General features: G+C 49.2%; 2 protein-coding genes across 4 annotated transcripts; one reads left to right on the top strand and one right to left on the bottom strand.

Moving 5' to 3' along the window:
- Positions 1 to 8040: 8040 nt before the first annotated feature.
- On the top strand, positions 8041 to 10214 carry LOC103539648 (gonadotropin-releasing hormone II receptor-like). The gene is made up of 3 exons (XM_008506169.2): positions 8041 to 8544; positions 9341 to 9542; positions 9805 to 10214. The coding sequence occupies exons 1-3, from the start codon at positions 8041 to 8043 to the stop codon at positions 10212 to 10214; spliced, it is 1116 nt and encodes a 371-aa protein (XP_008504391.2).
- Positions 10215 to 15832: 5618 nt separating this feature from the next.
- Positions 15833 to 21156, bottom strand: PARP16 (poly(ADP-ribose) polymerase family member 16). 3 transcript variants are annotated; one of them, XM_030457434.1, is made up of 7 exons: positions 20945 to 21156; positions 20169 to 20306; positions 19214 to 19420; positions 17940 to 18111; positions 17152 to 17293; positions 16379 to 16533; positions 15833 to 16232 (listed from the first exon to the last, which is right to left on the bottom strand). In XM_030457434.1, exons 1-6 carry the CDS (start codon positions 21131 to 21133, stop codon positions 16389 to 16391), a joined length of 993 nt encoding a protein of 330 aa, XP_030313294.1. In that variant the 5' UTR covers positions 21134 to 21156; the 3' UTR covers positions 15833 to 16232; positions 16379 to 16388. The 3 variants fall into 3 exon arrangements, with proteins under 3 accessions (XP_030313294.1, XP_008504390.2, XP_030313295.1); XM_008506168.2 differs by having other exon boundaries at positions 15833 to 16533; XM_030457435.1 differs by lacking the exon at positions 20169 to 20306 and having other exon boundaries at positions 15833 to 16533; positions 19214 to 19367; positions 20961 to 21156.
- Positions 21157 to 21165: the final 9 nt, after the last annotated feature.

A 21165-nucleotide genomic window follows, 5' to 3' on the forward strand; every position in this document is an offset into this window, starting at 1 on the left:
CAACCAAAAGGATTTGCTCAGGAGCTTAAAATCTCCCCCATGGCTCTGGGGTGCTCAGCTCCATGGACATTGTTTATGAAACTGATGCAAAAAGCACCCCAGAGGGGGGACAACATGAAAGCCAGGAGCCAGGGGAAGGTTAATTTTAGCTCTGGAGGTCAGGAAGGCTTTTTCTGGAGGTGTGAAAGCCAGGCAAGTGGCTGTGGCTATGGGGTCCAACCAGAGCGAGCCCCCAGATGTCTGCTGGCACCAGGACAACACAACTGCCCCCCTGGCAGGTAGAAGGGGTTTTTCCCTGCTCTGTGGTCACATCTGTCAAGGAAAGGGCTTCTCCTTGTGCTTTTGCAGGACATAGATGTTACCTGAGTGTTATCTGCATCCCTGCTGCCCACACCCAGCCCCACATCACTTGGAGAAGGGTTTGCTGGTCACTGGGATATCCCAGAGCACCAGTGGATCCCACCAAGGTTTCCCTCCTGGATGTCATCTCTATCCCTGAGGTACCTCCTTCCCCATCCCAGCCTGGAAGAGCAGAGGTGAGAGATGGTGTGAGAACACCTGGAGTGTCTCAGCAGCAAATCCCTTTTTAATGACATTGCTGAGCTGGGGAAATTCAGATCACTCAGAAACCCTGCGAGATGGGGAAGGCCATGATTCCCAAGCCCTCCATGAGTGCCACGCATCCCAGCCTCTCCCTGCCCTGTGCCTGGAACATGAACTCCTCGGGGAGGTGATTCTGGTGCCACGTACCAGTAGGACACCAAGATTTCTGGGAACATCCCGCGGGCAGGCGTTGGTCAGCGGTGGAGCTCAGGTGATTGCACAACCTCAGATTGGTGACGGGAACAAGGTGGTCACAGGGTACATCTGGGGTGTGATGGGGACATGGCCAGGTCCCAGCTAGGGCTGTGCCTCAATGGGGACATTTAAAGAGTGGAGGAAGGGCAGGAACAGAGCTCCAACCCACTGTTTGCTTTAGCTCTGGATAGGCTTTGGTGGACAAAGACCATCCTGTGTCAAAGCACATGTTGGCTTTGGGCAATTAATGGCTCCTGAGGAAGTCCTTAATTTATTGCTCTTATTTACAGGCAAAGCTTTGGGCTTGGGTGCACTCCAGGCTGTGCCTCCCACCTGGGGGATGGTGGTCCCTGTTCTCACCTCTGCCTTTTCTTCCTCTGTTTTCTTGCCATAAACCAGGTTGAGATGGGCAGGTTTGCAGCTGATTCACACTGGCAAAGCACCAGCTAGCTTTTCCTAACAAAAAAACCCAGCAAAATCCTGCCTGACCTCTGAGTGTGCAGGGAAAGGTTTGGGTCCTCCATGGTTTTTTTTTTTTGGGTCCTTCTGTCCCCCAGGGATGGCACGGACAGCACGTAGGCTGCGTAAGCTGGAGCAGAGGTGGTGGTGATGGCAATGAAAGCAGAACAGGAGGTTAAAAGGTGCTTTTTAGAATGTGGATGAGCCACTACTTGGGATGAAAACATGGAAAGGATGGAGCTGATTGTGGATTTAATCACACATTAATTGATTTCAGGTTCATTATTGCACTGAGCAACATGGAGCTGAGCCTGGGCTGGGGTATTTGGGGTTGTTCCACCTCTGAGTTTCAGCTCCACAAATTTCCAGCATCCTGCCATCCTTCCATTCTGTTCCTGTGGACGTGGGGGTGGTGGGAGCTGTAAAATATCTCACGACCTTGTGCACTGTGTTGAGGACAAGCTCAGAAAAGCTGATCTCTAATTCCTGCCAGGACTTTCTCTGGGATAGTGGTGACTGCCTCAGCTTTCTCTGGGGGTAAATCTGTGTATACCTGCAGCATGGGCAGGGGTCTTTGGTGGGGCCAGGATGAAGAGGAGTGCTGTCAGCCCTCCTGGGGTGAGCAGCATGGTCTGGCTGAGATGAAAACTCTCAGGAAGGGGCTGGGAAAGCTGCAGAGGAGATGAATCCTTCCTGAGAGAAACTCAGCACAACGTTCCTGGCATCAGCTTGAGTGCTGCCTCCCAGAAACACCTCCCCAGGATCCCAAATCCAACTGGGGGGAGATGTCAGCACTGATGCTCATCTAAAGGGACCCCAGGGTCTCACAGGCTTGGCTCAGAGCAGGCTTCTTGCAGGAGCTTATAAAAAAAAGTGGGGAGCAGAAATTATGTTCCTCTGGCTCATTTAATTTGGCGTTAATGGTATCACTCCCCCCCTTGAGCTGCTGATCCTGCCCTAAAAGCAGTTATGTCCCCAGAAAAAGTTTGCCCAAGGGTGCTTTTAAGCCTGAAAAACTGGGCTCTTGGCTTTCCCAATGTCTCCCCTCTCCCCCAGTGAAATGGTGGAAACCAACCTTTGAGTTTGGAAGGGAGCATCCGAAGGGAGCACTAAAATATGGCCTTGGGGCACACAATCCAGTTTGGGAGCCTGGAGAGAGGAGGATGTTTGATGTTTGATGCTTGGAGCACCGCCATGGGCCTGACCCAAAGGGAGTAGAAAAATAAAGGATAAAAGAGGGCACGAAAAGCAAAGACAAGGAGAGCAACTAAAACCCATCTGAAAACAAGGGGAAAGTTGTTCGCTTCCCTGGGTTAGTCACAGTGAAAATATTGGGATTTCATCATTTCTTCCAGCTCAAGAAAAATACCCAGTTAGGGCAGCAAAAGCCCTGGCTGGGTCAGTGTGTGCCAGAGTCAAAGGGGATCCAAGGCTCCTCCATCAACCCCATGGCTGCTTCTTCTGGTTTGTGGGGGGACAGGAGCATCAGAGGATCAAGGGCTTGGAAGAGCTTTTCCAAATAAATCCTCCTGGGCAAGGAAAGGAAGCTGCTGCTGGAGAGGTGAACCCTGGGTGGAGTGGTGATGGATATATCCAGGTTGTATCCCAAAACCCTGGAGCTCAGGGTTGGGTCTGGAGGGATAAACTGACCCTTCAGTCTTGTCTAAGTTTAGAGATGGGGAAGGAGAGGGTCTGGTTGAGGTGTCCTGGTGAAAGATGGAAGAAAGAGCCCAAGAGATGCTGCTCTGTGGAGGAAGATGTAAATTTGGAGAACCTTTTGGGATGATGCTCTGGGTGTCTCAGCTCCCCTGCCAGCAACCTCCTTGGTTTTGTGTCCATCCCAGCTGGGTCCATGACTTGGACATCCAGTGTGATGTGCTGGGTTCAGCAACCCCAGGAGCACCAGCCAGGGTATTAAAAGATGGAAATTATAGGAGGTTTGAGCACGTTTTTCTCAGCATTGCTGTCTGATGAGCCCTTGGAGAAGAGCTTTTACCAGCAAGGGCTCCAGCCAGGCTCCAATATATGAAGTCAAACCAGAACCAGCTCGTTATTTCACCAAGAAAAAACCCAAAGACACAGCTTGTCCAAAATATTGAGCCTGGTGGGCAGGAGACATCCTTGTGTCTGCTTGAAATGAGGACTTTCAGGAGGGGGACAGACAGGATGACCCAGATTATCCCCACAAGGAACAGCAATTATCATCCCTCTTGGCAGATTGGGTAGAGTGGCCAGGGCTGGGTGACTGCTTTATCCCCACTGAGTTTTGGTCCTTTCCTTTTCCCTGGAAAGAATTTAGGGGGTGAATTTAGGGTGGCACCTCACCAGCCCCCCAGCAAATGCCCAGGGTCCTTTCATAGGCTATGGTTTGGTGGTTTTTTTTGGTTTTTTTTTTAATTTATTTTTAATTTTATGAGAAGGATGAAAGCTGCACCACTGCTTGACTTGTGAACTTTGGGTAAGAAGAGAAAGTGTTCCAGGGGTGAGCTCATTTCTAACCCCGGGAAATGACTTCATGGACACTGGTATTTACTCACAAAAACACTGCATGTCAGATGTCCCTGACTAGACTTTCTGTTTCAAGTCCAGTATGAGACAAGAATTTCCTTGGACGAGCTGCTCCTGAAACAATTCAAGGCTTGGAGGAGAAGGAGAAGAATCAGAGGGAAAAAATTAATAAAAAAAAAACCCCAAAATCAACCACTATTAAAAACTCTGGAATCATAATTTATTTTTTTTTCTGAGCAAAGGGGAATATTTGGACAGAAATACCAATCCTGATGGTGCTGAGGGTGAGGGGGCAAGTGATGGGGCCTGCTGCAGGAAGAGCTGTTGTTACCCCCCATAGCAGCCAGGACTTTCTTGCCAAGGTGAAAAGCAGTTTTTTCTCTTTTTTTTGGTGAAGTCAAGCCCTTGGTGGTGATTTATGAGGCTAAACAGCAGCAGGCTCCCTGTCTGCATGTGCATGAGGTTAATGGAAATTAAATCCCGTGCTGCTTTCCCTGTCTGGGATCCCTGTTTCTACAGGATGGCTGCTGGAAAAACACCACAGTGTTCCTACTCCAGGTTCTGCTCACACCCAAAATTGCCACCAGGAGCTGTGGTACCCAGTGTGGCTTTCTGGTTTCTGTTCTGTTCTGTTTTTTTGGTGGTTTGGGGTTTTTTTTGTTGGCTGTTTTTTGTTTGTTTGTTCATTTTTTTAATTCTAAAATTTTTAATTTTTTTTTTTCCTGGGATAATCATATGGATTTGGGGAGAAAAGTCCCATTTTGGAGAGCTTTTTGGTGCTCTGGGGCTCATTGCTGGGCTGCAGCTCTGGGGATGTCCAGGGCCAGCATCCCAAAAAAGGAGGGAATTTCAGAAAGAACTGAACTGGGATGGATGGAAACAAGTCCTACCTGCCAGTGCTGTTTCCAAAAAAAAACCCAAACCAACCTTCTGATGGCTAAACCAGCTTTCAGAGATGGAGCTGAAGGCTGCTGAGCAGACAACATCCAAGCTGACCTTTGAGGAGAGGAACAAAAAAATAAAAAAAAAAGGAAAACACAAGGGGGTTACTGTGCAAATGCTGGAGAAAAATAATCATTTTAATAAGGAACTCCACCCTTAAAATAGGATTTATTGCTAAGACACGTCCAGGACATTTTTGCCTGATGGCATGCTCAAAAAATCCTCTCTGAGCAGGGAGCAAAGGCTTTGTTGTGGCCTGAGCAAGGCTTACAGCTCCCGAGAAGAATCCTGTCCCTCTCTTGCATCATCCTGTCGGGGATGGAGAGGACATTTCTGAACAAAAAGGCAGCCAGGCAGAAGGGAGGACAACCAGGGAATACATTCCTGCCTCACTGTTTAATTGCTTTGGTGCAGGTGCAGAGAGCTAAAGGGAAGGAAAAATGTGGAGCAGCATGAGGGGCAGAGTTAGTCTGGGCTTTAAGCAAGAGTCTGAGACAAGAAGGAGGTGGCTGCTGTAGTAAAGGAGTTTCCACTCCACTTCTTTGTGGGGTTTTTGTGCTTTTTTCCCCCCCAGGGACCAAGCTTTTTCTTGTGGCACCTTCTATCAGTGGAAGGTTTAGGGGATCAGCATGAATGGTGATGCCTCCTGGGCTCTTGGTGATTTAATTTGCTCCTTAAATCCACAAATGGGAAAAAAAATCCTTTTTTTTTTTTCACTCCTGCAAGCAGAGCAGTCTCAAAGATGGTGCAACCCCTCCTCAGAGCTCAGGTGTTTCCTCCTGAAGAGAAGTGGGAATAGGTTGAATGATGGAAAACCTATTCCAGAGAGTGAACCTCCTGCTCTTGAGGAACAACGTGGAGTCACCACCATCAGCCTGGGATCTGCTGCCCCCCTGGGCACCTCCTATTTTTAAATTTAATAGCCCAGGAGATGTGAAGGTCTATTTGCATGTCATTAAAATCCCAGTGATGCCCCTGGGAGCAAGGCTTGGGGCTGTCCCTGAGCAAATTTGATGTTCTCAGCCAGAGGAGCAGATTGTCCTCAGATTCCCTCCTGGCTTTGCATTGTCCATTGGATTTTTTAAGCCCTTGTGAGCTCTTTCTCCCTTCCAGGGCTTTGTGCTGCACATGGAGCTCTGGCTGCCTTACACCCAAAGGAAAAACAAGGTGGGAAGGGAGAGAGTGCTGAGGAAAGAGTGTATTCATTAGAATGGAAAAAGAAAAACATTTTTCCCTATAAATTGCCTTTTTTACTGCATTTCCAGTCCAGGCATCCCTGATGCTCCCTCAGACCTGTGTGGTCCAGGAGCATCCCTGGAGGGGAAGGGGGGAGTGGTGGTGGTGGGGGTTGCTGTGAGTCTCCTGGTTGTCTGAGCAACGGGATGTTCATCACAACTCCAGGACTAACCAACTCCTTTTTTCCCCCCTGTACTGACAGCAAAGGGATGAGGAGCCCACATTTGGCCACAGCCTCTTGGATTTGGGCCATATCTGGCAAGAAGGCAGCTGTGCCATCATCACCAGGGGGTTGCCCACAGGTGCCCATCTCTGCTTTGCTGGTGCAGGAGGTGTTTGCAGCAGTGTTGCCATCTCCAGCTGCCTGTGCTAAAAACAGCCTCAGCTCCCAGCTCGGCTGCTGGTGAGGAGAAGATTTTGCTGCTTCCAGGACTTGCTTGCAGGGGATGTGATGCAAAAAAAAAAAAAAAAAAGGAGCTGGAGCATCCTGACTCAGCACCACGGCGGTGGGAGACCCACGGGGAAGGACAAGGAGCATCTTCTCCTGGCATCAGGGCATGTGTATGCCAGGTATGTTCCCATCAGCTGGGATTGATCCAGCCCTGGATGTGGGTTTCTCCTTTTGTTTCTCCCAGAAAAACAGCTTCTTTAAACGGGTTTTTTTCTTTTTTTTTTTCCTTTCTTTTCTTTTTTTTTTTTCTTTTTTTGCTGCTTGCTTGGTGGGTTGGCCTTTGGGGAGGGATGGGGGAAAGGTGGTCAAGGGGCTCGTTGGTGGGGGCTCAGGGTGCAGTGGTGGGGCTGGAGGAGGGCAGCTGGCTGCAAGGTCTCAGCATCTCCATTCCGCAGAGCCAGGGAAGGAGATTTTGATCTCTGCTGCTTGTGTCCTTTGGGTGAAGGTAGGAGAAAGTGGGAATGTTTTATTTTAATAGCAGCAAAATAGAAGGTGCTCGGAATGGCAAGAGACCCTTCCTCTGTGTGCTGGGACTGGTCACAACTCCTGTCACCTTAACAGCTGGAAATATTTTCCCTTGAAATGTGAGGTGTCCCCAAGCTGGTTGTGCTCAGGGGAGAGGGCAATCAAATCAATTTAAACTGAAGCCACAGGGGACTCCATGCTGCTCAACACCCCCTGTGTGGGGCTGTTCCCACATCCTGCTCCTGCTTCACCTCCCAAAGGTAAAAGGACAGAGGTGTTGAGTCCTGGGAAGGTCCTGGCCAGGCTCCTAAATGTCACCATGGTCCTCTCTTCAGAGCTGCTGCTGGTGCCTGGACAGTGTGGGATCCCCCTTCTCCTCCCTTGGCCACCCCTGGCTGCTCCCACCCATGGCCCTGGAGATGGGCAGTGAGGGTTGGACACATTACTGGGAAGTTGTGTGGGGTTTCTGAGCAGCTGAGCCCTGCTTGCAAAACCCCTTTAGAAGGATGAGTCCTTGCATCCAGCACGGCTGCTGGGACCCGATCCGGGTGGGTGCTGGCAGGCAGCAGATTGTCCCCATGGTCCTGGCCACTGCTCCTGCTTCCCAGCTGCTCAACTGCTTTGCAAGGAGCTAAAAATACCCACGTGAGCTGAGCCAACGGGGGCAGCCGGGCTGTGTCACCCTGACCAGGAGAGCCTGGAAGGTTCCTGATGGTCCCTCTGGGGCAGATCCCACCACCTCCCCATTTCTCCTTCTATGGAAGCTGCAGCGGATGAAGCAGCCCTGAATCAGAGAATCTTTCGGGTTGGAAAGGACCTCTGAGATCAAGTCCAACCCTTAATCCACTGCCACCTTGGTTCCCAGACCATGGCACTGAGTGCCACATCAGTCTCGTATTAAAACCTCCAGGGATTGAGAATCCACCACCTCCCTGGGCAGCCCATTCCAATCACCCTCTCTGTAAAGAATTTTTTCCTAATATCTAACCTAAACCTCCCCTGGCAGAGCTTAAGCCCATGCCCTCTTGTCTTACTTGGGAGAAGAGCCTGACCCCCCCTGGCTCCCACCTCCTTTCAGGGAGTTGTAGAGAGGGATGAAGTCTCCCCTGAGCCTCCTCTTCTCCAGCCCCAGCTCCCTCAGAAGAGGAATTCTCACTTTGTTGCTCATCTCTCAGCAGGGGATGGGTGACAAGCAGCTCCCCACCCACCCCACCCCCAGGGATGGGGACACCAACACCTCCCCCTCCAGCTGCCCTCCGCACTGGCTGGAGCCCCGCTTCACGCCGGCGGCCAAGGCCCGCGTGGCGGTCACGGCCGCCATCTTCTTGGTGTCGGTGGGCAGCAACGCAGCGGTGCTGGGCAGTTTGCTGAGGAAGAGGAGAAAATCCACCCCTGTCAGACCCCTGCTCCTCAGCCTGGCGCTGGCTGACCTGCTGGTGACGCTGGTGGTGATGCCCTTGGATGCGGCCTGGAACGTGACGGTGCAGTGGTACGGAGGGGACGTCTCCTGCAAGCTCCTCAACTTCCTCAAGCTCTTCGCCATGTACGCGGCCGCCATGGTGCTGGTGGTCATCAGCCTGGACCGCCACTCCGCCGTCCTCAGGCCCTTCTCCCGCCCTCACCGGCCCAACGGGACGCTGCTCCGCGCCGCCTGGGCGGGCAGCCTCCTCCTGGCTTCACCCCAGGTAGGGTTTGGTGTTCTCCTGCCCGTGTTGGGATTGGCTTTGGTGAATTTATGGGATTGTTTGGGTTGGAAATGAGCTTTATGGTTTTCCAGTCCAACACTGCCAAGGCCACCGCTAAGCCATGGCCCTCAGCACCACGTCTCCATGGCTCTGAAAGCCCTCCAGGGATGGGGACTCCACCTCTGCCCTGGGCAGCCTAGGACAGGGCCTGACAACCCTTTCTGTGAAGAAATGTTTCCCAATCTCCAACCTAAAGCTCCCCTGGCACAACTTGAGGTGGTTTCCTCTCATCCTCTCACTGTTACCAGGGAGAAGAGACCAACCCCTCCCCGGCTCCAGCCTCCTTTCAAGGAGTTCTCCTCAGCCTCCTCTGCTCCAGGCTGAACACCCCCAGGTCCCTCAGATGCTCCTCAGTAGTTCTCCAGACCCTTCTTCTTGTGCACCAGGTCCTTCTCCAGCTCCATTGCCTTCTCTGGACACACTCCAACCCCTCAATGTCCTTCTTGTCTTGAGGGGCCCAAAACTGACTCCAGGATTTGAGGTGTGACCTCACCAGTGCCGAGTACAGGAGGACAATCAGTTCCCTCCTGCTGCTGACACTCTCACTGACACAAACTGGCCAGAAACTGGGATTTCCCAGCCAGCAGATCCCATCCAGGCTGACCAGAACCAGGAGTGAGGTGCTCCCATTCCATCAGCAGTAGGGAGGTGCTTCCATGCACAGTCAGGAGCCCCTGAAGGACATGGTGCCCCGTTTCAAATCCTCTCTGAGTTATTATTTGTTTCTCCATATCAGCTTTTCCTCTTCCACCTGCACACAATCCCAGGAAGGAACTTCACTCAGTGTGTCACCCATGGGAGCTTCCGAGCACACTGGGAGGAAACCATCTACAACATGTTCACCTTCACCACCCTCTACATCACCCCCTTGAGCGTCATGATCGTTTGCTACATCCGCATCATTTGGGAGATCAGCAAGCAGCTGAAGATCAACAAAGGTAAGCAGGTCCACCAGGAGTGTCCACCATGACTCTCTGACTGGCCCTGCTCCAGCCTGGAGCGTGGTTGGATCTCTGTCACCTCCCTTGGAAGGGTAACCCAACGGAGGGGCTGGGCACAGATTATTTGACCTCCTTCGTTGTTGTCTTTTGCTTCATGCAGGCCATGGAGCAGACTATGAGATGGTCTTTGGCAGAGCCATGGCTGGTTATGTTCTGGGTTTCTCCCATCTCCAGCTATCCTTTTGGCTCTCCCTGGCAGGTTTGATAAGAAATCAAAAAGACTACATCTCCAAGGCCCGCATGAAGACCCTCAAGATGACCATAGTGATCGTTGCAACCTTCATCATCTGCTGGACCCCATACTACCTCCTGGGCTTGTGGTACTGGTTCCAGCCAACCATGATCCAGAAGATGCCAGAGTATGTCAACCACACTTTCTTTCTCTTTGGCCTGCTGCACACATGCACTGACCCCATCATCTATGGACTTTACACCCCCTCCTTCCGAGAGGATGTGCAGTTGTGTCTCAGGGGCATTGGAACAGCCATCACCAGGCCCAGGAGACAAAAACCCATCTCACTCTCAGAGAAGAACATCAAGGATGGGGCTGTAAATGGTGGGGCGGCATCAGGGGGCTCCAATGGGACAACTGCCAACACAGCCTGCTGAAGGAGGTGGGAGGCACAGCTTCAGGGACTTCAGATATAAGCACCCAACTCTGGGGGGTGAGAATCTCTGGCCACAAACCAGTGAAGAACCAGTCTTCTGCTTGCACTCAGGGTTAAAAAAAAATTAGGGGCATTTGTGGCCATTCCTCCATATTTTGGCAGCCCTGGGCCAGCTAGAAAACCAACCTTTTTGTACCCTACATATGCTTTAGCCCTGGTTCTGGGGTCAAGTATCTGCCACACTTCCACCATCCAGCCTTGGGAGGAGACATGCCATCCCCCCATAATCCAGGGCTGTTTTCTGCTGGGGTGGTCAGGGTGGTCCCACACCCAGGTGTGGAGCTGCATGGATGCACAGTGCTCAGTGGTGTCTCCTGAAAGGCTTCAAAGGTGCCATCAAAGGCTTTCAGTCCCTTTTCTCTGGAAATGTGGGATCTCCTGGCTCAGAGCTGGCCAAGTTCTCCCATGGGTGTGGGTCAAGCCTTGGCAAGGATCTAAATCTTTGGGGAGTCACTAATTTAGAAGCTTTAATCCCTCTGAGCATGGTGGGGTGGGAGAAGGTGCTAGAAGGATGGAAGGGCAAGAGGGGCATGAGTGAGGTGGGGTGGAGTTTTTTTCTTTCGATAGCTGGAAGGGAAAAGAGGTCCCCAGGAGAGGAAGGTTATTGGAAGCACCTGTGGTGGGAGGGGCCCATCAGGACCTATAAGTGCCAGCTGGGTGCTGATGGTCTTTGGCTGCAGAAAGAGGGCGAGGGAGGTTGCTGGAGGAACTGTCTGAGCTGGGGTGAGTAAAATGGATTTATTTTCAATTTTTTTGCCTTTCACCAGCATGCCAGATGTAGCTTGTGAAGGTGGAGGCCTCTTCTCTGGGTGTGGGTTGAAGAGATGGGCTTACTCAGTTGCATTGTTTCTTTCTGTGTCATCAGAAGTGGTGGTTTATTTCTTTGTTCTGTCTCTGCTGATTGTCATCAAATGTGTTTTTCTTTTTTGAAGAGGAATTCAGTTTGGAGCCAGGTGGGTTTATTGTGTTGGGACTTTATTTTTTTTTTTCCAGTGTTGTAAAGTTTTTGGGCGGCTCAGGAGCTCTGGACATGGTAGGAGGCAGTTCCCTGGGTGTTTTTCTGGCTGTTGCAGCTTTGGATGAGCATCTGGACTTTATTGGGTTGAAAGTGCTTTGTTTGGAAAGCAATTCTTAGCTTGCTGTGGTTGGTTGTGTAGAGAAGCTGGGAGGTGTCTCCTTCCAAGAAAATAAATTTCCTTTGGGCACGAAGGGGGGGTTTTTTGATTCTGTCTCCAAGAGGAAATGGATCCCCTTTGGCCAGGAAGGATCCCCCAGTGTCCTAACTCATAAGTTACTCAAACTGGAGAGGGGGGAAGTGGTGTTTGCAGGTTGGCTGAGGCTGGGTGATGAGGATCTAGGGAGCTCAGGGTGATGTTGAGCTGCAGACAGGTGCAAGCAGTTGCCATTCCCCATAACAACTTTCACATGCTGCCCAAGGAGAAATTCAATGAGAGCTGCAGGAGCCCAGCCCCAGCCTGGGGATCAAAGGGAGCCCTTTAGGAATAATCCAAACTCCAAGGAGATGTGATGGCTCTTGGGCTTTCCTGGGCTCCTTCTGCTCAAGGTTACCAGGAGCAGGGCTGGCTCAGCTCCACTGGTGCTGAAAAAGTTTTTTGTAAGGTGATTGGAATGACTTGTGGAGGAGAAGTTAATTAATTCATCAGGTGCCTCTTTGGGCTCTGTGTTTCTCTGGCTGATGAGCACTAATGGGAGGCAGCCTTTGAAGGTGTGGGGGTTTTCTGGCAAGCCTCAGATAATCAGGGAGGTGTCTTGAATCACCTGGAAACACTTTTCTTCTGCTCTTTGTGGATCAGCAGAGCAGAACCTCAGCATTGCTTTGAATACTCAGGTCTCTTGTTCTCTTGCCCCTCAGCAGGAGAGCTCAGAGACCTCTGGGGGGGCAAGGAGCACAATTTTTCCTTGTGGAAAAGACCCCCCACCTTTACATGGATATGGTGAGAGGGCAGAAGCAGGTTTGGCTTTAGGGGAAGAGTAGGAAAATTGGGATTCTGGCAAATACCTTTACCCTGCTTCTTTGAGATGCTTGCAGATGCTCCAGGGCTGCACTTTCTGCCTGCCTCTCGGTACTTCCCAGTGCCAGCACTCAAGGCTGACATTTTGGGAAGTTTGGAGTGTGGGCAAGGTGCCCAAAGTGACAGATTCCATGGTAGAAGGAAAATGTCCCTCCAAGAGTGTGCTGCTGAGTCATGTGCCTGGGAGAGTGAGCAACATCTTCCCACATCACTGGGGATCAACCCAGGTCTGGGTCCTGCCAGAGGTGGACAAAACCCAAGCCTGGCTTGAATGTCCCTGCATTTCTGCTTCAACATTGCTTAATCTGTTCATGTTTTAAAGAGCAAAAAAAGTTTTGCTTTGCTTGCTGTGAAACCCAGAGCCTTGTTCCTTCCCACTCCAGGGATGCTTCACCTTTTCCCCTGCTTCCCTCTCCTTCCACATTGCCCCAGCCCCCTTGGTCTCCAACCCTCCTCCTCCTTAGATCTCTCCATATATATAAAAGACATTTATTTCCTAGTTCCCCTTACAGGAGGAAAACCCTCCCATTTCCCCCAAATCTGCCCCTTCTCCCTGGGAAGCACTTGCTGCCACACTTGTTGCTGTCACAGCAGCATCAGATTTGTCAGACTCCCACAGTATTCACCCTAGTAATGTAACAGCCATCAATAAGCACAGGTAGGTTTGTATTTTACAGCTCCTTGACCTCCCCCTGGGCTTTCTGCTTTCAGCCCTTTGATGGGGAGGGAGCTCTACTTCCCATTTAGCATTTTCATCTCCTGGTTCGTGCTCACAGAGCCACAGGAGTGGCTTAAGAGCTGAAGGGGAACCTTGGGTTAATTCTGACTCTTGCTGGTTACTCAGCACAATGCTCACATTAATCCAGCTGGCTGCACCCCTCCACGTTGGGCAACACATGCTGAACTCAGCAGGGAGCACAGAAGACAAGTGTGGAAGGAGGATATCAACTATTTTCCTGGTCTGTAAAGGTAGAATCTGAACATCTTAATTTATTTCTATGTTTCCTTTGAGGACAGGGTTACCCAGCTCCCTATGTGTGGAGCTGAAGCACTGGGGAGGCTGTGCCCAGCATCCCTGCAGGGCTACAAGCCCTCCAAGGGGCACCTGAGACATTTTCATCAGGATTCAGCCCCTACCTGCAGCCACCTCTTTCTCCTGGGTGTATTTGAACTGTTCAAAGCAGAAAAAAATTTTTTAATTTTTTTTTCCTTTGATACCTGCTGATTCAAGCACAGAGCTGGAGAGCCCCTGCAGTACTTTTCTCTCTGAGCATCTAACCTAGAGCAGCTGGTGCAGATCCTTTTGGGAATAGCTCCCTGCATGGATCCTTTTGCCCCATGCTTTGGGAGAGAGCTCAGCTGGGTGGCCTCAAGCCACCTAAAAGCCCAGAGAGGTGTCAGGAGGCAGTGCTGAATGCCTGCTGTGCCTTCACTCCTTTTGCTTGCTCTTCAGAAACTTTCCTAGGCAAAGCAGAGCCTCAAGCCCTGCTGCATTCCTCCCCTTCTGTCCCTTTCACCCTACTCTGGATGCTCAGGTTTGTGTCTTTCCCTGCACTGCAGCTGCCCCTCCATCCATCCCACAAAAAAAAGAAGAATGGGTTGGAATGGACCTTAAAAATCATCTAATTCCAACCCCCCTGCCATGGTTCCAACCTCCCCAGGTTGCTCCAAGCCCCATCCAATCTGGGCTTCAATACTGCCAGGGATGGGGCAGCCACAGCTTCTCTGGGCCAGGGGCTCAGCACCCTCACAGCACAGAATTTCTTCCTAATGTTGAACCTACATCTTCCCTCTTTCAGTTTAAAGCCATTCCCCTGTTTCCCATCCCTCCAGGTCCTTATCCAAAACCTCTCTCCAGCTTTCCTGGAGCCCCTTCAGGCACTGGAAGGTGCTTCAAGTCTTTCCTGGAGCCTCTCTTTTTCCAGCCTGGCTCCAGAGCAGAGCTGTTCCAGCTCTCACCTCTGTGGCTTCTTCTGGACTTGCTCTAAAAGCTTCATGCCCTAAAACAACACCATACCCTTCAGAGTCCAGCCAATACCTCTTTTTTCTACCTGGTTCTACCCTAAACAGCCCCTGATACAGCCCAATGTTCTAAGCAACCATGCTGAGGTGGACCCAGGAACCCCCCCCCCTGCATCTCAAACCCCAAGTTTCTGCAGTGGAATTTCAAGGAGTGAACTCCTATGAAGTAGTTGAATCTGTTGGGCAATAGGTTGTTAGTTTATGCATATTTTAGCTGTAATTAGCATAAACCTTCCTTAGGCTGAAGTGACTCAATGTGCTGTAACAGGGAGCGTTTTCAGGGGATGTAAAAGATAATGGGATATGGGATTATGCTGTTGTTGTTTTGCAGGCTGTATGGTGAATAAATACATTTGTTCTGGCAGCAAAATTAACTGGAATAAATGATTCTAGCTCCATCCACCTAGAAAAGGGTTTTGCTGTAAATCTCAGCCTTGAGTTAAAAAACCCAATTACCGGGTCATTATTTCTGGTAATTAGGTACCAGAAGAGCATCAGAAAAAGAGGAGGTTTTTTTCTTTGAAATATTTAATGAGAAAGTTAATAATCACAGACTCATTTGCTGGAAATATGTGATGAGATTACTTATTTCTTCTGTGGTTCAGGTTCACTGGGTTTGAAAAGCTGTTTAAGTCCCACTACTCAGAGCCAGATGGCAAGCTTGAACTGGGGCATGGATCTGGTTTTTCTTTTCTTGGAATCCCTGGAGGATTTTCTTGGAATCCCTGGAGGCTCTTCCTCAGGTTTATCCCATGCTCAGTCTCTAACCACAGGACAGTCCTTTGCTCCTTTTTCAGTTTCAGGCAGCTGTAGGTTGCTTTATAAGAGCAGAAAAGGGCCCAGATGGGGTGTGTGGGGGGGAAGAAGCAACACACAACACACCTATGCACAGCTAAATGTGTGTGTTCAAACAGACTCCAAAACCCCCTTCTTTAACATTAAAAAAGCTGAATCTGAGAGATCCTGAGGTTTTACCCACCATTAAGCAACTGTCAGAATTCTGCCTATGGAAAACCCAACCCAGAGGGACAGTCTGTGTTGTGCACAGGTTGTCATGTGGGGGCTGGAGTGAAGTTATCTGTACTACAAATGCTCCCAGACTTAAAAATTCAACCCTACCAGTTCTGCTGTCACTTTATTCCATTTCTTAGAAAAGTGTGTTGGGAAATAGTTGGCAGGTTGCTGCTAGTTAGTCCATTTGTCTGTAAACAGAGGCTGAAAACAAAGCAATACAGGCAAAAATGTTGAATCAGAGCCCAAGACTCGGGCAGCCCCAACACAAAAAGCCTGTCAGGTAGAAGCAGAAGTTGGAATCCTTCATCCTCCTTCTCCTTGATGCAGAAAATACAAGCAGAAGGCAGTTTGATAGGAATAAAACTTATTCAGTAAGGCTGCAGAAAGGCCTGAGTCTGATCTTCACACTAACCAAGGACAAGGTCAGTGGAGATGTTTCACAGGGGAGGGGGGAAAAAATCATACTAGAAACCATTTAACTTCCCCCATTTTGGTGGCTGTTTTATTTCTTGTAGTTTTCTTACAATCATCATGTTCAAATATAAAAATTCCTGGCCAAAGCCATAGTTAATTTTAAAATAAGTGATCCTGTCAGCATTAACACATGCTAAACATCTCAGTTCAGTTTCTGAAAACAAACCAGTAAGACTGGTTGAGTCTTGACCAGTAAGCCTGACATACAGTAAAATCTTCCTTTCCAACTTGTGCAAACATACCTCAGTTTGACAGAAAATGGTTACACCTGAGTGTTTTCCACACTTAATTGTCATTAATTTTAAATAACCTTTCCCCATAGACCCTTAACAATTGGTTCATGCTAAGCTGCACCATCTTGATCCTTTTCAGCTGTATTGGGCATCCTCAGGAATCACAGGAACACAGAAATAAGACTACATGGAAAGATGCCAAGAGGATAATAGATTGGTGACAGAACTGGAAAGCTCCAGGCACCTTTATTTCCAGAGCTCTGGAAGAGATGCAGTGCAGTGCAGATTGGCTATTATTAAGGCACCTGGTGAAAATAACAGTTTATCACCTCAGGTAATTCATCTCTCTGAGTGAAACACTCTGTGCCAGTAGTAGATGAAGGTTGGTGAGTTGCTGGCTCCAATCACTATGAGCAGCAGTAGGTACAGCAGCATCATTACAGCAAAACGGTGGGTGTAAAACCAGGATGACTGATTAGAAGGCCTGAAAAGGGAAAAAAAATCCACAGATAGTGTCAGAGATGCATTAAAACCTTGGCAAAGGGTATCTTGGGCTTTGTAGTGGTGAAGATTGCATAATGAAACTAAAGTTGTTCCACTATCCCTGTAGCTAACAAAGCCTGACTTCCCCATCCCTTTTCCTTAAGTCTCTGTGCCCAACCCTGTCCTTTTTCCCCATGTTCACAACTTTCTCTGTGGTTTGGAGCTGTAACTGCCTGGCCTGTACCCACGTGAGGTTCAGCTGTTGAATGCTGCCACTCAGGATAGGTAATGGCAAAGTTAAAACTGGCTCAGTGTTAAAAGCTGCACTCAGCAGAGTTTCTCTGTTTCCTGCCACAGACAGATTATCAGAGCTCTCAAAGACACTAAGTGCTTACAAACCTGGTGAAAAAGCAAGTTTAGCTTAGCTTGGGAGTGTCAAAGAGAGAGAGAGAGAGAGGAAACATGACAGTGAGAGCCTGATTTCCACAGGAAACAGGCTAAACCCCAATTCTGGCAGTGCAGTGCATCTTCCTTGTTTGTTTTCTGTGGTTTTTCCAAAAGGAAATGTGTTTATGTGGCTGTCATGGCATGCCCATCACTCTAGATAGGGAACTCTTACCTCCTGTGCTGTTTCTGTGAATACACTAGCAAGTATTTAACTTGTAAAAGCTGATTATTTGTGACCACAAAATACTTCTGGGGCACGTCACCCCCTTCGCTGTTTTTCACTCGTGCTCTTTTTCTGTCTATTCCTTCTGAATCTGCATGGGAAGAGAAAAGGGGAGGTCTTCTGGGGGAGTAGTGACTGTAAAAAAAGCAAAGCAAGAATGTTCCCCACCCCCCCCTCAAAACCATACCCATAAGAGTGGGAATGAGATAACCAAGTATCAATCTAGTCTTGGTATTCCCCTGAATCTCTCAGCCTCCAAGAATAGACTGTAAAGTTTTCTTGAGGCTATACCACTCCTTGTCATCCTTGGTATGGGTGGCATTATGGCCCAGACCAGGGTGAAAAGGAGGTGGGTCCCCACCCCCTCTAAAGCTGCTAATATTAACAGGGAAAGAAAAACAGTGTCAAAGGACTGAGCTCTGCAAGCAGGAAGCAGTCAACAAGGACAATCTGAGCAGAGGCTCATTCTTGAGGTGTTTGCATATTACAGAACAGGGATTACTGAAACTAGGAAAAAAACCCCTAATGCACCAAAATATTTTCTCCCCCTTAAATACACTAAGAAAAGCTTCACAGATGACAAGGCTGCTGTGCATTTGTCAGGGGGTCAATCAGAAAAGGAGCCTGCAGCCAGTTTCTGCTGGAGGACATCCACACTCCATACACTGCATTGTTTGAAATAGGAGAAATGTGACCTAAGAAGTGAAGTAGCCCTAATCTGTCATTGCAACACTCACCTTTCTTTTTCACCTGACACTTTACATCTGGGTGGTCAATGATCTCACAGACAGCTACACAGCTGAGGATGGAGCCCAAGGCACTGTGCTGCCAGCCCAGGCCATGGGGGCTGTAGAGCAGAGCCAGGCTCAGGTCACTGGTGAGGTAGGTACCTTCCCCAAACAGGGATGTCTGAAAAGGAGCAGAAACACATCCTAAAATCCTCTAGTGCAAAGTACAAACAGCACACAAGTGTTCTTGGCTTTCAGTTCTCTTTCAGAAGGTAAACTAAGAAAGGTTTTTCTGACCCATCTTGGACATGCTCCATGCACTGTTTTTTTGTCCTGGCACAAGTTCCTCAGGGTGGGGCAGCTGCCTTCTCCCATCCCTCAGATGAGCTGCCTGGCAGAGCCCTTGGTGTGGACAGATTCATGCTTTCCCGGATTTGGGGTCAGTTTGCCAGTGTAAGTATTTTACATCAACAAGCACTGCTGCTAAAGGCATTTCACTGATTTATTGGGCCTGCTCTCAATCCAGGCTTCACAAACAAGGCAAGGTTTTTACTTGCATTTAAATCCCCTCTTTACTAGAAAAGAGGGGAAGTACTTATCAGTCGTGAATCCCTTTCAGATGTTACTGGTTTAGTAACTTGGAATCAGAGGATTTGCCACACTGGCTAAAATTATTAAGTCAGGAAGTCCACTGTACCTGATAAGCCATAACTCGTGAGGAAAAACATAGTCCAGGTTGACTGGAAAGTTAAACAGCTGCTTTGTCAAAGCTGACACACAAACCCAGAGTTCCCAACAGCCTTCTTGTTGAAACTGGAAGAGGTGCAAATCCTATGGGATACCTCCCTTGGCAGGCCATTTAAAGAAGGTTCCATTTGCAAGGAGCACCTCAACCATAGCTGTCTAAATTTGAGCCCAGGCAGAAAAAGAGAATCTCTTCATTGCCTGGGTCACCATCCCCTTCCTCTGTGCACAGGTGTGTTCCAGCTGCAGGCTGTCAGGCAGGGCAGTATTTTCAGAAGCATTACACTTCCTCACAAAGAACCAAACCACAGCCTTAATTTGTCACACTGGAGAAAGGGATTTTGTGCTCCTTCCAAGTTTTTATCCTCAGGCTGCACTAGAAAAATCCAACCCAACCATCCACAAAAGCCTCTGCTGAAGTGAAAGCAGCAGTGTAAGAGCATCAGCACATGCTGTAGCTTTAAAAGGGCTTATTTTTAAAAAGTCTCACGAGCTGCAAGTGACCAAGAGAAGATAAGAGTCAATCCCAGGAGTCTCACCCTGTTCAGGTGGCAGTGCAGCCCGTTGTGCAGGATGGAGTGGAAGTTCTCAAGGCGGCTCCCATGGAAGGCATAGATGAGGTCCCTCTCTCCCTTGGTCTCTGCAAACTTGGTGTTCATTTGGTCACAATACACAACCTCAAAGAGGAAGTCTGGGGCAGGAACTGCAGCCCCAGACATCCCTGTGAGTTCTTGGATCTTCTCGTACTTGAAAACAGGAAGGAATATAAGTGTTGGGTTACTCACTGGGAATTTTCCCTCCTCCCCCTCAGTCTTTCACACTGCTTTATGCATGTTGATTGTTTTCTGCACTGGAATTCAACACTGTCACAATTCAGAAGGAGTAAGTGGACAGTCAAACTCAGTTTCTTGCCATCAAAACAAAATCCTAATTCTTTCCAGAAAAAAACCTCAAAACTGAGTTGTGACTAGGAATTAATTGATGATGTAAGGACAGTATCACTATTCTACTTTGGCTACTGAGCTGATATATTCATCAGCTGATCTTGGGGAAAAAAAGTGAAAACAGAAGGTTTCATCTTGCTACTAATCTCTACATCTATTTGATGCCTGTTACAGAAGTCTCTCAGTGACTCCTGACCTTTCCATTTTGGGGGCAGTATGCAGAAGCACAAAGTTTTCTTAGTGAGAAGCAGGACCAGTTCCCTGACACCTGAGCTGGGCTTAGTCTAGAACTTGCAGCTACATTAATGGGAGTAACCAAGGGCAATCACTGCCCATCTACTGACAGTTGTAACAGTTCATTTCAAAGTGTTCCTGAAAATCTTATCCTAAAAGAAACCCCTCTCTGTACAGAGAAACAAATGCACTTGTGTTGAGCTGTCAAGCTGTCCCAATAACCAACTAACTTCTGGCAGGAGGAAATACTCTTGGAAGTGCAAGCCTGCTTTAAAAGGCAAATTCTAATCAAGACTTTCAGAATTGCACAACTTACCTCTTGCTTTTTAGTACTCTGTATCATGAAGACCTTAGATGATAAAATCCAACTAAACAAATCCCAGGTTCTTTTCTCTGTGTTTGGAACAGACTCCAGGAATTCTTTCAGGCTTGGAAGAGCCTTGGTGTCTGCAAGCTAAGGAAACAAGGAAGAGTTAGTACAAACCCCTTCTTTTTCTTTGCGATTCAACAGAGACCTCTAGTGAAAACAAAACAATATTTCACCCTAATAGATTGCAAACTGAAAGGCAGCTTCTGCCCTGAGATATGAACATTGTATCCAGTTTGTCAAAGTTTGTCACTTGTCCTACAAAAAACAAACACCAGTTGCCAAATATTTACACTTACCGAGGGCATCTGCAAGGAACAAGAAGGAGCAAACAACCTCCTGATAGAAAAACTATTGTGATGCAGTGGGATAAACCTGGGAAGGGTGTTCAGGCCAGGAAAGAATCCCAACCCTTCAAACCCACTTTGAATTTCAGGCCAGGCGAACTCTTCCAACTCTTTGCATCCCCACGGGAAGGGGCGGGGAGGGATGTGGAAGTTCCCACGTGTGGCTTGATGGGGCAGGATCCCAGCTGTACTTTCAAACACGGGTTTTTCGCCGGGATGGGTGATTCCTCCTGCAGTAACCCTGAGCAGCCCCTTGCCCTCGGCTCCTCTCCCCACCCACCCCCGGGGCTCCCTCGCAAACCGCTGCGTTCCCACTCCCAAGGTACAACCCCGTGTCCCTGCCGGAGCCGAATCCTCCCTCCGAGCTCTGCCACTCACCAACCCTTCGAAGTCTTTGCTGTTGTCACCGCTGTAGTAGCGGCCCGGGAAGGGCCTGAGCGCCGAGTCCCGTTTGTAGCTCTGCAGCGCGGCGGCGAAGAGGCTGCACCGCAGGTCGGCGGCCAACGGGTCCCTCCCCACCGCCTCCCTGAAGCGGGAGGCAGCTTCCCCGGAGCCGGCCGCTGACATGCCCGGTGAGGGCTACAGCTCGGCTGAAGGTG

Source organism: Calypte anna, chromosome 10 (assembly GCF_003957555.1).
Source record: "Calypte anna isolate BGI_N300 chromosome 10, bCalAnn1_v1.p, whole genome shotgun sequence".
NCBI classification, from domain to species: domain Eukaryota; kingdom Metazoa; phylum Chordata; class Aves; order Apodiformes; family Trochilidae; genus Calypte; species Calypte anna.